The sequence below is a fragment of the Pinus tabuliformis genome, chromosome 6 (genome assembly GCF_031772625.1).
Source record: "Pinus tabuliformis cultivar Carrire ecotype Pingquan chromosome 6, CPIR1, whole genome shotgun sequence".
In the NCBI taxonomy this organism is placed as follows: Eukaryota; Viridiplantae; Streptophyta; class Pinopsida; order Pinales; family Pinaceae; genus Pinus; species Pinus tabuliformis.
In genome coordinates, this window is record NC_142292.1 from 835,097,471 (window position 1) to 835,119,337 (window position 21,867).

A 21,867-nucleotide genomic window follows, 5' to 3' on the forward strand; every position below is an offset into this window, starting at 1 on the left:
TGAATAAATTTTTCATTACATACGACACTTTGACAGAGAAATGAATAAATTTTTCATTATTTAAAATGTTCACACAAACATGACACACCACCGCAACAATCATCACCTTAAAAAAAACATATCCTAATCACTCAACCCAAAAAGTACAATCACAACAATCTAAACCTTATGACCAGTAATCACTATGTGAATACGACACTTTGAGAGAGAAATGACTAAATTTTTCAAAATTTCCCGTACATCATTTTCTTGTTGGGTGTTTTCCCAACGTTCATTATACGTGAGATTTTGAGAGCTGATCATCGAAATCACCACGAGGGGCCGCTTGCTTATGAAATGCCGAGCTCGGTGCTTGAATTATGATTAAGCGCGCATGTCTCCAGTGAAAGCAACCCATGAGCGTCCAGCGAGTTCCACAACGGTTGATCTCAAATAATGCTGTTGAAGCCTCGTTTCACCACACCGTGCGCTTGGAGAGAATCAGATCAACTGACTGTTCTTTCAGTTGCTTCGAGATCACTTTCAACGAATTTTCATCCCCAGTCGAAACCTATTAGATCTTTTAAAGCATTCGCAAGCATGGTGAAGGCTATCAGAGTACACGAGCTCGGAGGTGCAGAGGTAAGCTTTACAAGTTATTCGGTCATGAATGGCATTGTACCCCGAAATTGTGCACGGAGATGCACTTCAAAGATCTTCTGTAAATGGTCTGTGGAGTTATTTGCTGATTGTTTGAGGAATTTCTGTTTTGGGTCCATGAAAGAAAATTTAGTGAGAGTTTATAAGTTTTCAATTCAATTTATATGGGGTTTTTAGGGTTTTGGGCGTGATATTAAAGCTGTGACATCGTTGAGTGGGGACCTGGACATGGGTTCGTTGTTCACTGCGAAGGGAAAGATGCTTTAGTGGATGATCTCCCTTGGGAAGTGACTGGAGCTATCGGGTCCGGTTGTACGATCGGGGGGCTGACTGAACAGTGTTACCCTCTCCTATCATCCAAGATCGAAGGAGAGGAACCCTTGATAGTGGCCTAGCTGCCGCGTTGAATCTAGGGGGTAGTTCGATGGTCGAGGCTGCACCTGTTCTAAGTCCGTCTAGATCTTTGTCCGTTTGTCTGTTGGTTCGATAATGTGTGATTTGTGATCTGGAATGGTAACTCGTTATAAGCCTTGAAGATGTAGGTCAAAGACCCAGAGGGGGAGGGCTTGGAGTAACCTGAGAGGAGACTCCGCGCCTCATCGCTCTAGGGTCTGAAATGTCCAGTGTCTCTGCCTGTCATTTATTGCCTTGGTCAAAATGGGTAACCTAGAAAGTAAAAAATCAGGAAGCCTCAGGGTTGGGTGGGGCTGATAAAGATTGAGATCTGAATCTCGGCACTTCACTCATGAAGAGAGCAAAGCATTTCTATTTGGGGTATCGGAAAAAAATTCAAGAGGGGACCTCCCAAGTGTCAATAAAGGTATTGGTAACTGCCATGAATCTCATAGTGGAAAGGGCATTTGAAAATGATATGCATCTTTATCTCCTGTCCTGTAGGTGACAAAGCAGGCAGGTCTTTGTCCGGCCATGCTATGTGGTGATCTATCTCAATTTAGTCTATGGTATCCCACTTGAAACTACACTAGGGGGACCTTTAGGACATGCATATGATGTTTCGCTGGGTATAAGAGGTAAACAATGAGGCCATCCCACAACTCTTTGAAATGCTCCAAGTACAAAGCCATCTTTAGGGCTAGGGGCTCTAATGGTGCAATCTAAGTGGCCTAGATGTATAATCTATAGATGTCCTCATGAATGGCCTCATCCAGGTCTTGCGTAGAGGGCAGTGGTGGTTTGATGCATCGAAAGAGTACCTCGAAAGGGATAGATGGTTTGGAGAGATGACAATTGACCAAAGAAGTCAAGATGCCTTTGTACACCAACCATGAGCATGAGTAGATGTGTAGGTAGAGGCAATGGCCTACAAAGAACAAAGTGCTAGGTAGGGATGCATCTCTATAGGAAGCAATGTCCTTGAAAAATTGGACTCTCTGTATGAAGGATAATGAACGAAAGACGACATCAAGGTGAAAGCAATGGGGTTGAAACTGTGTTTCAATGTAACGAACAAAGTTCGTATATTTAGAGGAATGCTGTGATACCAATGTAACGAACAAAGTTCATATACTCAGAGGAATGCTCTGATACCAATTTAACGAACAAAGTTTGTATACTTAGAGGAATGCTCTGATACCACTGTAGCAAACAAAGTTCGTATACTTGCAATAATCTTTAGAATACTTCGAAGACAAAGACATCCATCGTAGGACAAATAATTGTATATTGAATATTATAAAATAATTGATGTGATGATGTGTAAATGAGGGTGAGGGCTTGCTCATATACCCTAGGCAGGTACCTCTTCACCAATGGTTATGTCCTTAGGGACGTACCTTTTCATTAACTAGTTATTAATTAATCATTATTTTTTTTTCTCGGTAAAAAACTAAACTATTATATTATGTACAAGAGTCAAAAAAATACATCATGGTGTAACAAGAGAGAATCAGGCTCTGGGTATGTCACCCGAGAGCAGTTGAGACAGCCAGAAAACTAGCCCATGCAGGGGCGCCAGACACAAGAGCGAGAGTTTCCATAAGAGCACGCCCACGCAGGGGCACCAACCATTTCATCCCACGCAGGGGAGACTGACCTTACCCATATCATTGACAAAATTTCAGAAACAGAGACAACAAACCAGAAAACGAAAGAGACCAGAAGCATTGATGCTATAACTGAGTCAAAACAAACAGCAAAAGAGACCAGAAGACCAAACAAAAAGCCATAGGAACCTTGTGCTCGGGCGTCATCAATCGTCCATTTGCACTTCCTCTACCCGGCACCAACCATAGGCTTCTCTTTCAGCAGCGGTGGGAAAGGTGTCTTCCTCCTCGCCGGTTCCCTTCCTCTGATCGTGCTTGCTTTGCTTTGCGTTTTCCGGGTCTGAGGCCGGACCTTTAACCTCCTGCTCCTTATTAGCTTCAGGAACCTGTGCTTCATGCGTCTGATTATCAGTCGTCCTCTGCCCATGTTCCTCCAGGGAATCCTCATCTTCCCGGGCATTTTCGATGAACAAGACTGAGACATGCGCACTAATCCTCGGATTGTTCATGGCACTGCTAAAATTGAAGATAACAGAGCCAAAGGCAGGCAGGGCATTCGAGCTCGAAGCCCCTGCATCCATGAATTGACTGGAATGGAGGGGATTAGCTCCAGTGGAGCGAGCAATGTTGCAGTGGCAGCAATGGACAACATTGTCCGCTTCATGACTGCGAGAGATTCCCCCTCTGGAAGAGCCTCGGCGGCTAAGCAGACGCTGTCGAGGTCTCACCATTCTCACAGGAGGCAAGGGAAAGAAATTCCAACAGACCACGGGATAATCCAGACCCCCTGCAACCAGAGCCGACTGAGGGATGAGCCAGACAGACGGAGAAGATATCCCGACAGAGACGGAGAGGCCAGGCAACTGCATTGCCCCCAACATTCTCTGATCATATACTGTGATATCCCTTATGACTTCACCTTCCCTGCGTTGGAGCTCACCCGCCATAACTGCTGCCGTCGCCTGAGCCGAATTACCTCGCTGAGCATTAACTAACCCTTGCCGCTTCACCTTATACCAGCTGTGTCCGATAGCTGCATTGTCTACGACTGCCACATGATGGCCATTGGCCGGCATGTGGCCATCCACCCACGCCTGTCCCATCTCAGTTAGCACCCGCATCCGGGGTTAATCATTATTTATTATTATTATTGTTTTACATTATTTCTAATATTTATATATATTTTTATTCATAACATTGAACAATAGGCGGGGGACAATGCATTTGCACCTAATGATGTGACTAAAAAAGAAGGGTTGTCTTCTACTTGAATTTTTTTCACTTTGGTGCTTTTCTTCAATCTCTGGCATAGTTATGGCCAAACCTTCTCGTACATAGTGGAATGGGATTGCCATTCCTTCTCCTGAGTAATCTTGTTGTTTGCCAATTCTGTTTCTAATTCGTTGATTTTATTCCGGTGCTTATCTTATGCTTTAGATAATTCCTGAATTGGCCATTGATTAGCTAAAGTTGTTTCCATGGCTCTATCTTTAGGACCACCTGTTGCTTGCCAAACCATTGTTGATGATGTTTTTGTTGTGGAATGATCTAATTTTATTTTCCTTGATCTTTTAACAATCGCTTTGACTAGGGATTGAAAAAGTAATCTCCAAGAACCACTACTGTCTCTTTCACTAGTTCTACGTCATCAATATTCATGAAAAGAGAAGACAAATTTGTAGTATTAGTTGCCAAAGAAGTCATAATAATTCTTGGAGATATTACCTCTATCATTCATGTAGAAGGAATTGGGCTTTGAGAGATTTCCTGAACTTGCTTTGTTTTTTTTTTTGTAAGCTTAGGTGGGACCTTCTCATTTTCGAGTTTTTACATGTCCATTATTCACCCCATTTCCAGGGAGGGTAGCACAAGAATCGAACCCAAGATCTCCGGTTCGGTGAGACTTCATTTCCACGGCCATTGCCACTTGAGCTACCCCATGCGGACCTGAACTTGCTTTGTTTTATCAGTAAGGTTTTGACTAATTGATTTTTAATTCCTTCTACTATTTTCTCGCCTTGAAAGGTGCTTTGTTTTTCTTGTTCTTTATCTTCAAATGAAGTTTCAACCTGTTTCTCTGATTGTTCTTTTTGCTCTTTAGCTTCCCGTTCCCTCTCTTGACGCTGTACTGAAACCGGTTCTTGTTGAATGGATTTTGTTTGACCAAGTTGTTGAATGTCCATTCCCTAGCTTGATTGTTGAGCTTGAAATTTCTTAATCCGTTTATGTTCATTATTGTTGTTTGTAAAAGAAATATTGATGCCTTCTTTTATTTGTAACACATCTAATAGGAATATTAGAGAACTTACTCCTTTTCTCTAGGTAAAACAAGTATGTGTTCTTTTTGAAAACTTGTAGATTTTGTCCTTCCTCCGATTTATCTAACAAGACTCCGAAAAGAACTTGATCAAAAGAATCAACCTTTCTAAAAACAAAATCATACTATGGATCTTGATGAATATAATTTTTTGAATACATTACTGATTTTAGATGCACATTAATGATATCACATGGATCATATCTGTAAAAAGGAAGTGAATGTAACAAACTTCTTGAAGTTCATTTGCTTCGACTACTGCATGACCTCTGTCTTGAGTTAGATGGCCAATTTTAATGGGAAAATTTGGCCACAGTTTCTTGGAATTTTTGTGCAATAAGTTTGTGATACTATTGTGTGTTGTTTGATAAGCTATTTCTCTTACTGCAAGCCTATAAGGAATAAATTTAGGTAGCACATGAGGACCAACCTCACATCCATAAATTTTGAAATAAGAAAAAATCTCTTCCACAAACTAGTCTCCATTACCTTGCAGTCCTAATTGTACTTTTTTGCTAATTCTAGGAGGGGACTTCCCAAAAATATTTGATGGAAATATGGCATGATATTGTCACGAATATGATAAAAATGATTCTTATATTGGCTTTCCCAGAGCATAGAACTAAACTGATGGATGGGTTGATTATTGAAAGACATGTTCCAATTTATCCATGGAAAAAGGAACAAAGGCTACTACAATATCCGTTAAATAAGTTGACATATAAAAACTTAGACCAAACTACAATATCCATTAAATAAGTTGACATATAAAAACTTGGACCAAATCTTGGTGGGGATGACTATGATAACTTAATGGCATCTAATAGGTTTTTTGACAATATATTTGCCTAATTGAATCTCTTAGATTGATTTATGATTCCATAGACCAGGGAACCCATTCTAGCTTAAAATGTTCTGGATCGGATTCTCCATAAAGTCTAGCTAGCATTTTAACTACAAATGTGTGAGGGTTCATAAATTGCCCAATTGGATAGAGTTTATTTTATTTGGTCTTAAAGGTCACATAATCGTCTATCCATTCCTTTATGCATTCGACTATATCATTCTTCTATTCTTTTAATACTTTTTGTTCAAAGTTAATCATGTAGTCCTTATCAAGATAAATTTTTGGAGGACTCAATTTGTATATTCACTGTAAAACGTCAGGCCTCCATGAAGTTATAACTTTGTTGGAGCTATTTACTGTTGAAAATGTTTTAACATGGGCATGAGATAGGATCCAACTTACCATATCATAATAGGGAAGCATTGTTGGTTTGGTTGCAACCTTATGCAACTCTGTTTTCTTGATATATCCAAAATTATCAGAGTTATAGTTGGAGCCTTCTTTTGAGCCACTTCATTTTGGCTTTCTCCATCTATCATTTTTGAAAAATTCTTACATTTCCTCCCGCAACATAGTTCTCACGGATTGGGTCTTGTATGTGGTATCTGAGACGAAAGCTAAATTAGGGTTCTTTTCTTCAGAAGGCTTAGCTTTTGGTTTTGTCACTTTAAGCTTGGTGTTGACATTGTGGATAGCAGGGTTAGTTGCTTTTGTTTTTCCTTTTCGACACATTGTACCTGTGCAAAGAACAATAAAGAATTTGAGCAGACGAATTCATTTATTTCAGAAATGAGAGATAATTCAACTCCAAATTACTTACCAAAATGTTGATAAGCCTTCAATAAATAGAGTTCCATTGAAAATTCTGACTATTTTCAGACGTAGACAAACAATGTAGCAATTTCATTAAGCAACAAACTTTATTGGCTAAGTACACAAATCTTTGGCACCTAAAGAATCATTAATGCTTGAATTTATTACTCACTAAATTGTATTTTCAGGATGCAAATCCAGGAAGTCGGGCATTCAGGAGTGTGAAATGTTAAGTATTTGTCATGTTTTAATTTGGGCTAGATATTGGATATGTTATTTAGAAAGAAAAAAATGAAAAAAAAATTGTAAAAAATTATTTTTGCTTGGAAAATCCGGAAATACAAAAAATTTGGCTATCAAGATATGTAAGGAATATGAACATATTGCATAGGCTTGGATATTGAATAGTTCTATTTAAAATTGAAAATTTCAATTAAAACAAATAAAGCAGAAAAACACAAATAAGGAAAATAAAATTTTATGCAATTTGGATCATCCAGGTATTTGGGAATCCAAGGTGGGGGCAATGAAGAGCATTTGATTTCGCTTGGATTTCGAGTATGAGTTGAAATCAATTTTTTTTGAAAAAAAATAATTTATTTTCGAAAGCGAATAACTAAATGAATAGATATTTGGGAATTCAGATATTTGGGTATTTTGAAAGAGAGTAACATTGCGAACAAGGCAAATACCTAGATAAAGACTAAAGGATATCTAGGAGTTTCAGGAATCTTGGATCTTATGTTAAAAGTAACTTAAAATAGTTTCGGATTTGGATTTCTCATAAAAACTATAAAAAAAACTTAAAATTTTGAGATTAAAAAAAAGTCTTAAGGATTATTTACATAATCGAAAAATTCACTCAAGATTAAAAATTTAAAAAGGGTCCCTATTTTATTTTCAATAAAATTGGGTATTGTTGTAGAGCTCACAACAAATGGCGACATAATGGGGGAAACAATTATCTTTGTCAATAAAGATTTAGAATTCAAATAAATCGAAAGTTAAAATTTCATAAATAATCATAACCAACCTTAGCATACTTGATATTTAGAAAATAAAAACAAGTAATCACTAGAAGTATTGATAACCTTATCCAATATTTTTCAAAGAGCAAAATGATAGTTCAAGATAATTGGCTCAATTAGTTCTGAGCTTTTTATCAGTATGACCAAATCTTAATACTACTAAAACAAATTGCATACATGTTTTCCTCATCTCTCAATATTGCTTCGTTGCCCATGAGCGTCGATAGCCCTGATGAAGGTGCCTTAGTATGATATAAGAATTGACCTGTTTCCAGCGAACATCCATAACCTCGATGGGTTTTGTTATATTTCCCACATTTATTTATTTATTTAAGAAATGCTTTCAACTTCTCATTTATTTGATATCCTTTGGATTTGTGTGTTTGTATTGCGTTTGCAATTTTTGGATATTAAAAAGCAGAGTGATACCAGAGTTATTTTGATGAGCAAATGTTTTGGTGCGTTAATGACTTTAACCTATTGGTTTTATTATTCTTCACCAATGATGACCAAGGTCTTTTCTCTTTTTTTTAGTGAAATGGATGGAGCTCTTATAAAAATAAAGGATAGGTATTTTCCAAGACTAATGAAAACTACTAAAAGAATTGGTAATATCAAGTAGAGAAGGTGTCATATAACTAAGAATTATTCTTTTTATAATGATAGGATTTATTTAAATCGAATAGATTTACGATAAAGACACATTTCTCTAAAAGTGTAATCACAGTTGAAATTCTACAACCAAGTAATAAAATATATATATATATATATATCAAGTAGAGAAGGTGTCATATAACTAAGAATTATTCTTTTTATAATGATAGGATTTATTTAAATCGAATAGATTTACGATAAAGACACATTTCTCTAAAAGTGTAATCACAGTTGAAATTCTACAACCAAGTAATAAAATATATATATATATATATATACAACAAAAAATGAAAGTATACATAAAAAGATAAATATTTACAAAAGAAAAATACAAATTAAAGAAACCAACTTCCTTTAGTAAATGGTGAAAATATTTACAAGTGGTTTCAAGAAATTTTAAGAAAAATATTTTTTTCAAAATCTGGCCATTCATGGGGAGGTTTTCAATCTCCCCCTCTAAAGATTGAAGAATATAAGTTGAAGGGCCAAGTTTTGCATAAATCTGGAAAACTTCCTAGCTAGAGGTCTTGGAATTTGGAATGTCTTCCTTTCTCCTCGTGGCTTTTATCCCATTTCAAAACCCAATTTCCAATGGCAAAATCTTTGTTAGTAACTAAATGTTTGTTAAGTAGCGCTTCATTATTTTGTTGATTTTCATGACATTTAGCTTTGGTTTTCTGTCTTTCTTCCTCCAATTTTAATAAAGTGTAAATTCTAACTTCCATGTCTTTGATTGAATTTTTATTAACAACTTGAGCTAATTGCATGGAAGGGAGAAAATATTTCTGGTAAGAATAGCCTCCTTGTCATAGACAAGAAAGTATGGTGAATTTTGTAATTCTTTTAAGGTGTAATTTTGTAATGCCCATAATGTATTAGGGAGTTGCTTGTGCCAATTTCTTTGGTGGTGTTGCACAATTTTCTTAAAAATCTGGATAAGGTTTTTATTGGTTGACTCAGCTAATCCATTTCCTCGAGGATAGTAATTAGTAGAATAATGATACTCTTATGGATACAATATTTAGTTAATTTCAAAGATGAAAAATAAGATGCATTGTCAAAAACGAAAGATTAAGGAACACCAAACCTAGAAATTATATTCAGTTCAAAGAAAGAGATCACTTGATCATCATTGATTTTCTCGAGTGGAATAGCTTCTGTCCATCTTGTAAAATAATATGTAACAATTAGAATATATTTATGAAGCTGTGAGGAATTAGGATTGATTTCACCAATTACATCCAAACCCCATTACTCAAAAGGGCTTTCTACTTCTATAGGTTGTAAAGGCAGAGTAGGTATTTTATCTCTTTTCCTAAAGCTATTTGACAAAATTTACATTTTCTTGCGTAAAAGTAAGAATCTTTAAACAAAGTAGGCTAATAGTAATATTGTGTAGTGGTTTCTCCACCAAAATGTCATCCAACTGGGCCATCATGTAGTTGAGTTAAGACCTTTTCTGCATTAGATTTCTCAAGACATCTTAGTAAAACATTGTCATAATTTCTTCTAAACAGCACTCCAATTAATTTATATTTAGCACATTTAATCTAAGAGCTCTTCTTTGTTTAGGTGCTAATTATTGAGGCTCAATACCATTTAGTAGAAAGTATTTAATTTTGCAGTACCATGTATTAGTTGCTACAGGAGTGTAAATAATTTCTTCCCAACTTGCCTCTTTCTGTTGATAGTTTGCATAGACTTTGTATTCTAATGATTTTTGATGGCTTGATTTTAAGATCATATTCTTGGAGTGTAGTCATCCAATTGGCTTGCTTTTCTCCTAAATCTTTCTGCACAAGAAGATTACAAACAACGAGATGAGGAACAATTATTTTGGTATGAGATTTTATAAGAAAAGGATGAAAGTGTTTGATAGCTTTAAAGACCATAAATGTTTGCTTATCAATGTTAGGATAATTTAGCTCTGTTACTTAGAATCTTACTTAGAATCTAGAACTCATGAAAGATATTAGTGTTTCTATATCTCCTAGATTTTCCGAGTCAGAACAATTGCATAAGACAAGTCAAAGGAAAATGTATATAATATATTTTCTCTTTCAAAACTTGGACTATTTAAAGAAGGAGCATTAACAATTACTTCCTTTATCGTTTTGAAAGATTCTTTTTCTTCATTGCCCCATTTAAATATATGATCTTCTCTGATCATATCATGCATTGGTCTCACAATCTCAGCAAAGCCTAGTCAAAATCTTCTTACAAAATTAAGTTTTCCCAAGAATGATTTCATTGATTTCTTATTGTGAGGAAGAGGTATTTGTAAAATAGATTTAATTTTGTCCAGATCAATTACTATATCGGCTTTTGATACTACAAATCCTAGGAGTTTTCCTAATATTACAGCAAAAAATGTTTTCTTAGGATTTAGGGATATGTTGTATTTTCTGCATCTATCAAAAATCTTTATAAGTGTTCAACATGATCTTCTCTCTTTTTCGAATATATTGTGATATCATCAAGACATACAACCATGAATTATTTATCAGACCTTTAAAAGCAATGTCCATTGTTGGTTGAAAAGTTGCCCTTGCATTTATCAAACCAAAAGGCATATTCTGATAAGCGAATGTTCGCCATTTTGTTTAAATATAGTTTTCATCTAGTCTATTGGTGAAACCAAAACTTGACTATAACCAGAGAAACCATTTAACAATGAAAACATTTCTGAACTAGCAACATATTGTCAGATTTGCCCCATAGGAGGAACAAAGTAGTTATCTTTCTCAAAGGTGTTGTTTCACTTTTGGAAATCTATACAAATCCTGATATCCTTATTCTTCTTCCTAACTGGTTCTAAGTTTGATACCCATTGGGAATGTCCAACTGGAAAAATAATCCTAGCTTTCAATAGTTTGTTTAATTCATCTTTTATTTGAATTTCAAGCTTTGGATGTATTTTTCTCAACTTTTGTTGTACATGTTTGACATCTTCTTTAACTGGACTAATGGGTTGAATTATATTTGTATTATAAACCTTCAAATCATCATAAGTCCAAGCGAAAATGCCCTTGTATTCTTTGACAAGTTTAATAAATGTTGAACATTCAAAGGAAGTGCCATTGACTCCTAAATTGATATTTTGGGGATATTGATCAGTTCCTAAATTAATCACCTCATATTGGATAAAGTAACTATTTGTTTTACAATTTGTGCTTCCTTTGAACCTTTGTTGACCATCAAAGTGATTCTCTAGACGAACTATTGATTTTGGTATGGGGTTTTTTGGTTTAGTTTAGGAGTTTAGAGAATTTTGGTTAATTTGTGAATCACGCTGATCTTCATCAATTATTGAGTCTTTGAAAGTGTCTTCCAAAGTGAATCTTTTTTTTTAATAATTTGGTCATCATCATCAAACATTGTTCAATTGGAGATGTTGTCTGGGATTGATTGCAAAAAAGGATCTCTATAGAAAATCTTTCTTGAGAGAAATTTTCCACAAGTAGTTTTGAGACTACATTTGCTAGTAAATCGACATCTAAATTTTGTGATTGAGGAATGGAATTTAATTCAAAACTGACAGTTTGAATTAAATTCCACACCTCCTGTCAGTAATTCTTTAAGTGATTTGAAATTCAATTAATGGTCTTTTTTGCTTGTCTTATTGTTGTTAGAAAATCAGAAAGGCAGTAAGATTTTCTCTTGTTGATAATTACTTGTGATTTCTTTGAATTATTATTATCTTTATTATGTTCTTCTTTTATCTTAGTTCATCAAGCAATTGCAAAAACCAAAACACGAAGATCAAGGACAACAAATGTGGGTGCACAGCCAGGGAAAAACCTCCATATAGGGGAAAACCCAGTGAATAACTCTTCCTTTAGTAATTCAAATGAGATAGACCAAGACCTTAGACCAACAACCATCCTCCTCCACCAAGTCAACTTTCCAATATGTTTTAGCACATTTCAATAGTCCCTTCTTGTCCAACAACTTCAACCCAGTATCAACCCAAAAATTTCGGCCCCCAGCTTCACCAGCAGCGTCAGAATTTTGGACTCCTAGCAACTGCAGAATTTCGGCCCCTCCAGCAATTTCACAGCTTCACACGTGTGGGAAAAAGAGAGAGAATTTTCAACTTCCTATGCTTGTGAGAGACCTTCTCTTTCGCTATCCTTTTCCTTCTTCTTCCTTGGAATTCACACTCTTTTATAGCCCTAGAAGTTGCAGATCGAACTTGTTGTGTATGAGTGACGAATGAGGTCTAGTTGCTGCCTTTATATAGTGATTTTGTCCCCCAGTTCAGGCCGACTTGTCCAGTTTGAGGCTGACTTCGTGGAGGAGGCGTAATTGACTTATTTTATAATAAAATATTTTTTTTCTTTGACAAAGAAATCCCGAGAAGGGTCTTTTACAATGTGACATGGACAAGGACACTTGACATAAACCCTAGAAGTCTTCAATGGAGACTTTGACCTAAAAAAAATTGACCCAAGCATGAAACACATGCTTTAATAAGTCAATTTATTTAATAATAATTTTATTTTTCTTTCTTTTGATAAATATAATGACTCAAATACAATTATGAAGACTGACACTAGTTACATCTTCAACACTCCCTCTTAACTAGGGAGGTATTCATTATTCATAATTAACTATATTTATAGAGGTACATGGAAGATCTCCAATGTAACACCCTCCTCCCACATCTACTAGAGTAACTAGCCAACTGGGGTAAACATGCGACGAGAGGCTACTAGGATCAGATTCGACCTCCTAGGTGACCTTAAGGAAGTGGAATCGATGGAACATCACACACAGTCATCCAACATCATCCAACATCATCCACAAAACCTTCAGAAGACAAGTCAACCACTTAGACAACCTGTCCCTAGGTCCTATTGCTGTTTTAACCAACTTAGGCCATAGTAACACTTCCCAGAGACTGCCAAGACGAGTTATAACACTCCCCAGACACTGCCTAGGCAAGTTAGTCTCTAGGGTATTGCTTTGTGGGCCAACAATCCTGAAAATTGAGCCATTTTTCTACCCCAGACCTCCTGGCCTTTGCCTAGAACTTGTTGGAACCTTCAGGAATCATTAAATACATGATAACAATGCTAATGAATCAAACCCAACCTTAGGATTAGGCATGAGCATCTCCAACTGGGACTGACATTCTGTCAAACACGTGGCATCAATACAACCTACAGGTCTTGGATACAAGACATAGCATAAATGACTGAAATAACTTATGAAACATAAGCAGAAGGATCATCTCCTTCTCCAATGAACTATTATATCATTAATGAGGTCTTGCATCCATTCATTTAACAGTTACAAATAAATACATAAATAAACATGACATGAACCAATCATTTAACCGTGCTTATAATTAGCATAAAACCATATAAATATCAGAGATATGACAACCATTAAATCCACATATAAATCAGTGCAAAATTAAGAGAACTTAGCTTTTATTAATTATAGGCAAATTCGACTAGGTTCGGGACTTCCACGTACCACCCGACCATAGACATGGCTGAACCAAATCTCTCTTTCAGCTAGTCACCCCCGTGCCATATTCCAAGCATGAATGTGGGATGTCATAGAACAAACAATACAAGAACAACGAAGGGAATCCAAAGGTTAAATCACCTCCACCGTCATCAAATCGTAATCACACCAAAAACGGTGCTCTGATCACAATCTAATCGAACTTGGAATGCCATACAAAATCCATCACTATCCTTGGGGAATTTTCCGTCTCCTTTTCTCTCAGGCTTTACCGCAATCCAAACCAAATCACTAGACCCTAAACCGAGACCAGTCTCTCAAGCTTTACCGCAACCCAAACCTGGATCACTAGGCTCTAAATCGAGACTTCTCCCTTAGGCTTTACCGTGTATCCCACCAAAACTGGTTAAGGGATTCCTAAGCCTTTGGGAATGCAACTTGAGACCACCTCTGCCCTGGATTCCGAAATCCATCCAGCAAACCAAAGCTCAAAAACCAAAATAAACATCCCAACACCATGGAATCCGGAAAAAGGCAAGGCTAGGCTGAAATCCACTGTCATAAACCGACAAAACCATGCCACCGAGAGCAAGACAACCATACACCAACATGCAAAGCCATGCATGTCCAAACCAGCTAGGAAATCACACATGCAAAAGGTTACTTGCCAGTATTCCTGTTGAAACTGCTTGATCTTGCTTTCCTTCCTTTCCCTTTGCTTGCTTTTCCTTCCTTGCTCCAAAGTTAGAGTGCTTTAAGAAAACTCTAAGTGACCAAGAGTGAGAAAGAAAGAATAATGAGATAGCTCCAAACTTGAACCGACCAAGAGCTTAACACTGAAAGAAGCCTACCAACTAATCCTCATAAGCCTTTTTATGAAATGAGGCCTCTATTTTCTTCATTTTCCATTGTTTTCCTTCATTTTCTCCTCACATGCAACCTGTGACTTTTTACCTTCCTTTTCTCCTATTTTCCTTTGTTTTCATAAATAAATGTGCCAAAAATGCCTTTTTGCCTTTTAATGCCTTTGCCAATTTTCCATAGCCAAAAACACATTTAGTGATGCCCACTAGGATATCTTTGCCTAACATTCAGCGTGGAATACATGTCCCTTACCCATGGTCTTATTTTGCCTTTATTAAGTTTTACTGCATCAACTTTTCACTAGGCTATTACAGAACCCTCCCCCTTGGGGAACACTATTGGTGTTAAACCACACCAAGACCTCAACAAAACCGCTGAAAAGCAAATATATTGGCCATGGAGCTTTATAACTTAGTTCGTTGCATTATTTACAATGAAAGACTTCCTCAAAAGCAAAACATCATGACAACATGACATCATACTGCATACTGGAGCTTTATAATACAACTCATTACAGTATTTACAATAACCACATATACACATATGCACATTTGCTAAACTAGCAAATAAAAGGATACGATACCCATATCAATCAAAAAAGGAATCCAGAGGATTGCATTTCCACTCTCAAAGTAGTACCAGGATTCACCTCCTTCCCAGGAAGTCCAGAATCCACTGCAAAGTCAAATATGCATCTAGTGTCCAACGCTATAATCTTGTGCCACTTGTCCTCTTAGTGAACAGTTACCGACTCATTGTTCTAGGGCGTGCTCCCAATGTGCATTTGATTCCATCTGTTAATGCAAATGACCAAAACAAACATATCCACAACCTTCCCTTCTCTACTACACAGTCCCTCGGGAAATCCAGTCACCCCCTTCCGTGCAGTCACTCACCTTCCAAGTTCCTCGACATCCCCTATCTCGGGTGATCCATCCCTTGGCAAGGCTTCCTCGCATCGGAAGATACAAAACCAAGGCATATACCTACCTCAAAACCATCATACCGGTCATAGCATGCTCATGGCAATCAATGAACACTATTGGGTACTAGTGTCTCATAATGACCCTGCTCTTGAAGTACTCTACCAGCATACTGCTGCATGTTCCAATTTCTTTTGCTGCTGCTACCAATTCTTGCAGTCGATTTCAACCACCCAACCGGGCATGTTCATGCATTCTTGTTCCAAGCACATAATTTCCATTAGATTCAAATAAATTGAAATAACCTCAAATCATACCTCATTGGTAGTTCGTCAATAAGGTACACTTGCAATTCTATTCACTTCCTGTCACAACAAGTCAAACTAACTGTTTGATCAAAACATCATGTATAAACATATCACATCTGGTTAGCTCAAAACATAATCATCATAGATTAACATCATAAATCACATGTAACCATCATAAACCAGAGTCATAGATCATATATAATCATCATATATCAGAATCATAAATCACATGCATAATAAAATTGAAATAATATACCAATACTTATCCTTTAATCGATCCTTACTTCTGCCTTTGTTCTTTTTGTACACACACCAGGTCGGTTGCCATACCTGACAAACACCCAATGCCTTCTCCTCAGCTAGGTACACATGTACATAGTGTACATCCCACACATGCCACCACACACAACATACAACTCCATGCAATACATGCATCTACACCTGACATGCAACACATACACCTACACCCTGTGTACAACACAACACAATACATACGCCTACATTCGGTGTACAACACAACACAACACGAATATGTACACAATGTACATCACAAGACATGCATCCGCACACAATGTGCGACACCACAAATGCAAACACATACAGCTGATATACAACACAACTCATACATTTATACCCAATGTACAACGCCACACAATACATGTACCTACACTTGGCGTACAACACAACGAAATACATGTACTACACAGAGTACAATACAATGAGTACGCATGTCACAATACCACAACTACAAAATACACATACATAGTACCGCATGTACACAACACAACATGTACGACACACACACAATACGACATGTACATCAATACCATATGTACAACACGTATACAGTGCCACTTGTACAAAGCGCCACCTGGTCAACGTGTGTTCAGCATCACATCTATGCGACACCATTGGCACAATGTGTACACAACGCCACATGTATATTGTACCACCTGTACAACAGATACACAATACCACATGTACACAGTACCACATGCACGACAGGTACACGACACCACATGTACACAGCGCCACATGCATGACATGTACACAACACCACCTACATACAACGCCACTTGTACCACATATACACGACACCACATGCTCACAACACCACTTGTACAACATGCACACAACACCATATATACATATAGCACCATATGTACAACATGCACACAATGCCATATGTACACAGCACTGCATATACAACGTGTACATAGCACTATACACAACACTACATATCCAACATGCGCACAACACCATATGCACACAACACTGCATATCCATCATGTACATAGCACCGTCTATACCCAACACTCCATATGCAACATTCACAACACTATCTGTACCACCTTGTACATATACACAACATGTACACACACTATATATACACAACATTGCATGCTCACAACATCACAAATGCAAGATGTACAACATATGCACAACAATAGTACCACACAATGTTACTTGGGAGCGGGAGCGGAAGCGGGAGCGGGAGCGACCATTTTCAGAAGCTCCCGGTTTGGGAGCGAATCCCGGAGCGATTTTTTAAAAATATATATATTTTTTATATTTTTTAATTTTTGATACATATATGTCAACAAAAACATGTAGAATGATGAATTAGATATAAAAAACATAAAAAAGCATAGATTGAGCCATATAACAACAATCATCTAGAAGTTATAATCTTCATCAACCACGTTCGCAAGTTAGTAACATACAACATATTGAGTCTCATGATTCATCAATCTTAAAGTTTCAAGCTTTCAAAATTCAATATATAACATTTATCATCATTGATCACCAAAGTTGTACTTGCAAGCTAAGTGTAACCATTACAACAAATAATATCTAACATGAAATGAAATGTTATAAAATGAAATGAAATGAAACAACTTTCAACTTTCATGAAGCATCATATTCATAATTCATTACTAATGAGTTATAATTGCCAACTTCAAACTTAAATTGTCATATATTGTTTAAAAAAATATCATAATAAATATGAAAGAGTCAATAGTTATAAAAGCTACTAGAAACTAGAAAAGAGAAGTAAATCTATTATCTATTTCTTATGCTTGGGCCTCTTGCCACCACGAGAAATGTCTAATTTTTTAGTCTTGTTGCAAAATCAGGATCTTTGTCATTAATATCACCCTCCAAGCATTAATATCCAGAGGTATCTTTGTCATTACCTTTGTATCTGTATAGGGATCTTTGTCATTAATATCACCCTCTAAGCATTAACATAAGATAGAAAAAGCATAGCATGTCAAGTCAAGATTTTGTTTGAGTGATGCGTACATTTTTAGAAGGGTCATGATAGAGGAGTTCGACAACCAATGTCACTAACATCAAGGTACATAGAGGGATTGGTACTCTTGATTAAATATGAGTTCCATACCCTAATACATGACAAAATTCAATGGAAACATTGCAATCCCCCAATCCTGAAATCCTGAAAAACTGATAAGTCTGCTGGATTTTGAATGAAATCTAAAATTTTACTTTCTCCATATGAAATCCAATGAGGACGAAACCACTCTCAAACATCCTGAGTCATTTCATGGTAATGTTAAAAATTTAAGTAAAAGGATGAAAATGAAAATTAAAGAAAATGTCACTTTTACTTTAAGAATTTAACATTACCATGAATAGCATATCAATACTAGGGCCTAGACTTGATCATTAAGTTTCCCCACTCAAAAACTATTTGTTTCTTTCAAAAAAAATTGCATTTCGAACATTACTACAAAAAAAAAAATGCAAAAAAGGCAAAACGCTCCCGAAAACGCTCCCGAAAAGGCAGGGAGCGAATTTTTTTTTAGGGAGCGCGCTCCCAAAATCGCTCCCTTTTCGGGAGCGATTTCGGGAGCGCGCTCCCGACCCGCTCCCGAGTCGCTCCCGCCCGGAGCGCGGATCGGGAGCGGGAGCGAGGGGGGGGGGGTGCTCCCCCGCAACACTGGTACCACACATCCAAACCACACTGTCTCTACCAGGTAACCTTGCTTCTAGTGCCTTTCCGCCATCCATGCTTACCCTAGCATGCCACGGACCACATGGATTTCATTCCGCTAATGTATCCTTCAACGTTACCTGTCATAACATAAACATAGGCATAATACAAACATACAATATAAATTCATATTCACATGATACTGACCTCATATATTTGTCATGACTACTCTTCCCACTTGATTCCTCATAACTAGGAACTTCTTCATGCCATTCGCCTGCATAAGCAATCATTCCGCCACAAGAACGATTCTTGACGATCTGTCGGACAGTGACATAAATACATACACGTAAACATTAGCATAACCAATCATGATCTGGTCAGACAACGATATGCATACATACATAAATATACACATAAATGTTAGCGTTAACGACCTTGTCAAACATGGCATACATACACATGTATACATATATAACATCAACGTAATCACGATCATAACATAATTATCATATATCAAGGTCAAGGGTTAAGAGAACTTCCCTATTCATGCAACACATGCGCAACCCAACATAGCCAAGGCATCTAATGCTTCAGATCCATTTACTTTACCTTTTCTAGTTACCTTTCACATGACTGTCTTGTCATCGTCCATTTACCATAAAGGACCCAACCAGTCCAACCGACTGTCCTAGTATTACCTTCTATTGCGCTTACTCATGCACTGAGCTTCATTCGTGTTTTACATTACTTGTTGGGTACCACACAACTCTCCCCGAGCTCCATTAACTTTCCTCTTTTCCAACCAATTATGAAGACTCTCAAAACATAAAAGGCAAGACAAGAAATGTCCAAGAAGGAAACCATGAAACCAATAACAACACCACAACCCAAGTGGCATGGCCATGCACAAGATGCAAACAAAACCACAATCAAGCACAACAAGGCACCAAAAGACCAAAAAGCACAAGACTAGCAACAAACACCATGACTCAATCCCCATGGTTCCCAAGGAAAGGTCAACTCGAGCCTTGTTCAAGATCTTGTGGCAATCTCTCTTGCCATGCAACTCCTTGCATCATGCTGCCATTAACACACAACTGTTAGTGCATAAATAAACATAACAATACACCCGTTATCTCATCTTGTTGTGCCAAGCACGTTGCTTGCAACTGAACACATCCACGCCATTTCTCAAGGGACTCCAATGCTTTGGTAAATCCACCTATCACTAAAGACTAGCTAATATAGCTGTCAAGTACATGTTAATGAATATAGCATGTATCCACATAATGTCAGAGAAGATGAAGGTTAAGAAGACTTCCTGTAGGCAAAGCACTCATTTGTTTGGAATTAGGGTTCCAAACATAGCCAAAGGAATTCTTTCCCAATTCCTTTCTTTGACCTTTTCCCTATTGCAATTGAGTGTTGCTATGCACTGTCACATCACCCAATTGTTAGTTATGCAAACACATCAATTATTACCTTGTCATACTAATGCCAAACATGTTACCCTTCACCCATGTCAACCACATGTTCCAAATATCAAGACAATCATATCTATCAATTTGAAATCAACCTTTACCAAGACTAACCATCATGTCATAATCCATAGTCAACTCATAGTCATTAGGCATAATACTAAAACTATCACCTACTACACTCAAGTTCCTATCAATTGTTTTAACACATATGTATTAGTACCATCATCTTAAAACAAGGTCATTTGAACACATAATCATATTATGCAATTCATCAAACATTCAACCAACTTGCAACATACCATGTTAAATAAATTAGCTAGACACCAAACACTCAAACACCAAATAGATGTCATAATCAAACAATCAAGCACCAGGTAGATGACATAAGCAAGCTCATACCTTAATGCATCTCAGGGGAGGTGATCTTGTCTGCACAATCAATCTAGGTTAGCATGATACAACTTCACAACATATTAACATAAATCATGATATCCATAATAGTAACTAACTAACATGTTCACATTATAAGCTTATAAGCATCTGTCGTTCATGCATAATAATCACATATGTACGATTGGTCTAGATTAGTAACACACAATGCAACACATTAAGTCAATTCATACCTGAATGTCGTAACCCTAACTATCTGCATAAGCCAATCCAATTTAGCATGATACATATGACACCATGATCTTAATGAAATAACCCTAATCATCAAGTTACTAGCATATAACAACAATAAGCTATATATCATGCTCATTAACAACATATAACTTAATCATCAAGTTATCTAACATAAAACAAAAGTAGCAAGGCATACAACCACAGGTTACTATCATTCATGACACATGTGCATGTGACTATACTAATCAACTATCATCTATCATGTATGTAACCATAACATCAAAAACATGTACCTAAACCTAACGTATATAAACCTAATGCATATGACAATCCTTAACTTACATACCTGCATGCCGAACATACAATACCTGTATGACGATCTGCTCTTGCCTCGAGGTCCAATGCTGCAACTTCACTTTAATGATCTGCATCTCCTAATCTCAACCAACACATTAGCATCATAACAACCAATAGCACCATGATGATCTAAATTGCATACCATGACATCACAAGGCATGTTTGACCTACTATTCATGCATAGCTATAACCAAGACCATACATGCAACTGCATATAGACATATAACACATGAGTACGAAACCATATACTCATCATTCTAGTTAGAAGCCAATAATCAATGCATGACCATATCAACTACACAAATCATGACTTCATGCATGACAACAACAACCACATCACGTGCACTTAATAACATGTGAGCACTGACGTGCCTAATACTGCATAATTAACCATACACACATGAAAACATACTCCACGACAACACTTTCAACTTTTACATGGCTACATCACTACAACCATGATCAACACCATGCAAGGGCAACAAGCACATGGACTACAACACAAGATACACACATGCAACCGACATGAATGCATGACCAACACACAGCTCAAAGAGAGCGCAACCACG

The 21,867-nt window shown here is 37.0% G+C and overlaps 1 protein-coding gene across 1 annotated transcript in view; it reads left to right on the plus strand.

Annotated features, from left to right (window-relative positions):
• The first annotated feature begins 260 nt into the window (after positions 1-260).
• Positions 261-21,867, plus strand: part of LOC149261456 (uncharacterized) — a 149,617-nt gene continuing 128,010 nt past the window's right edge. Inside the window, exon 1 of the mRNA XM_089422280.1 lies at positions 261-621. Within this exon, the coding sequence (XP_089278406.1) occupies positions 436-621 (186 nt within the window). The 5' untranslated portion in view covers positions 261-435. The remainder of the gene's footprint in view (positions 622-21,867) is intronic.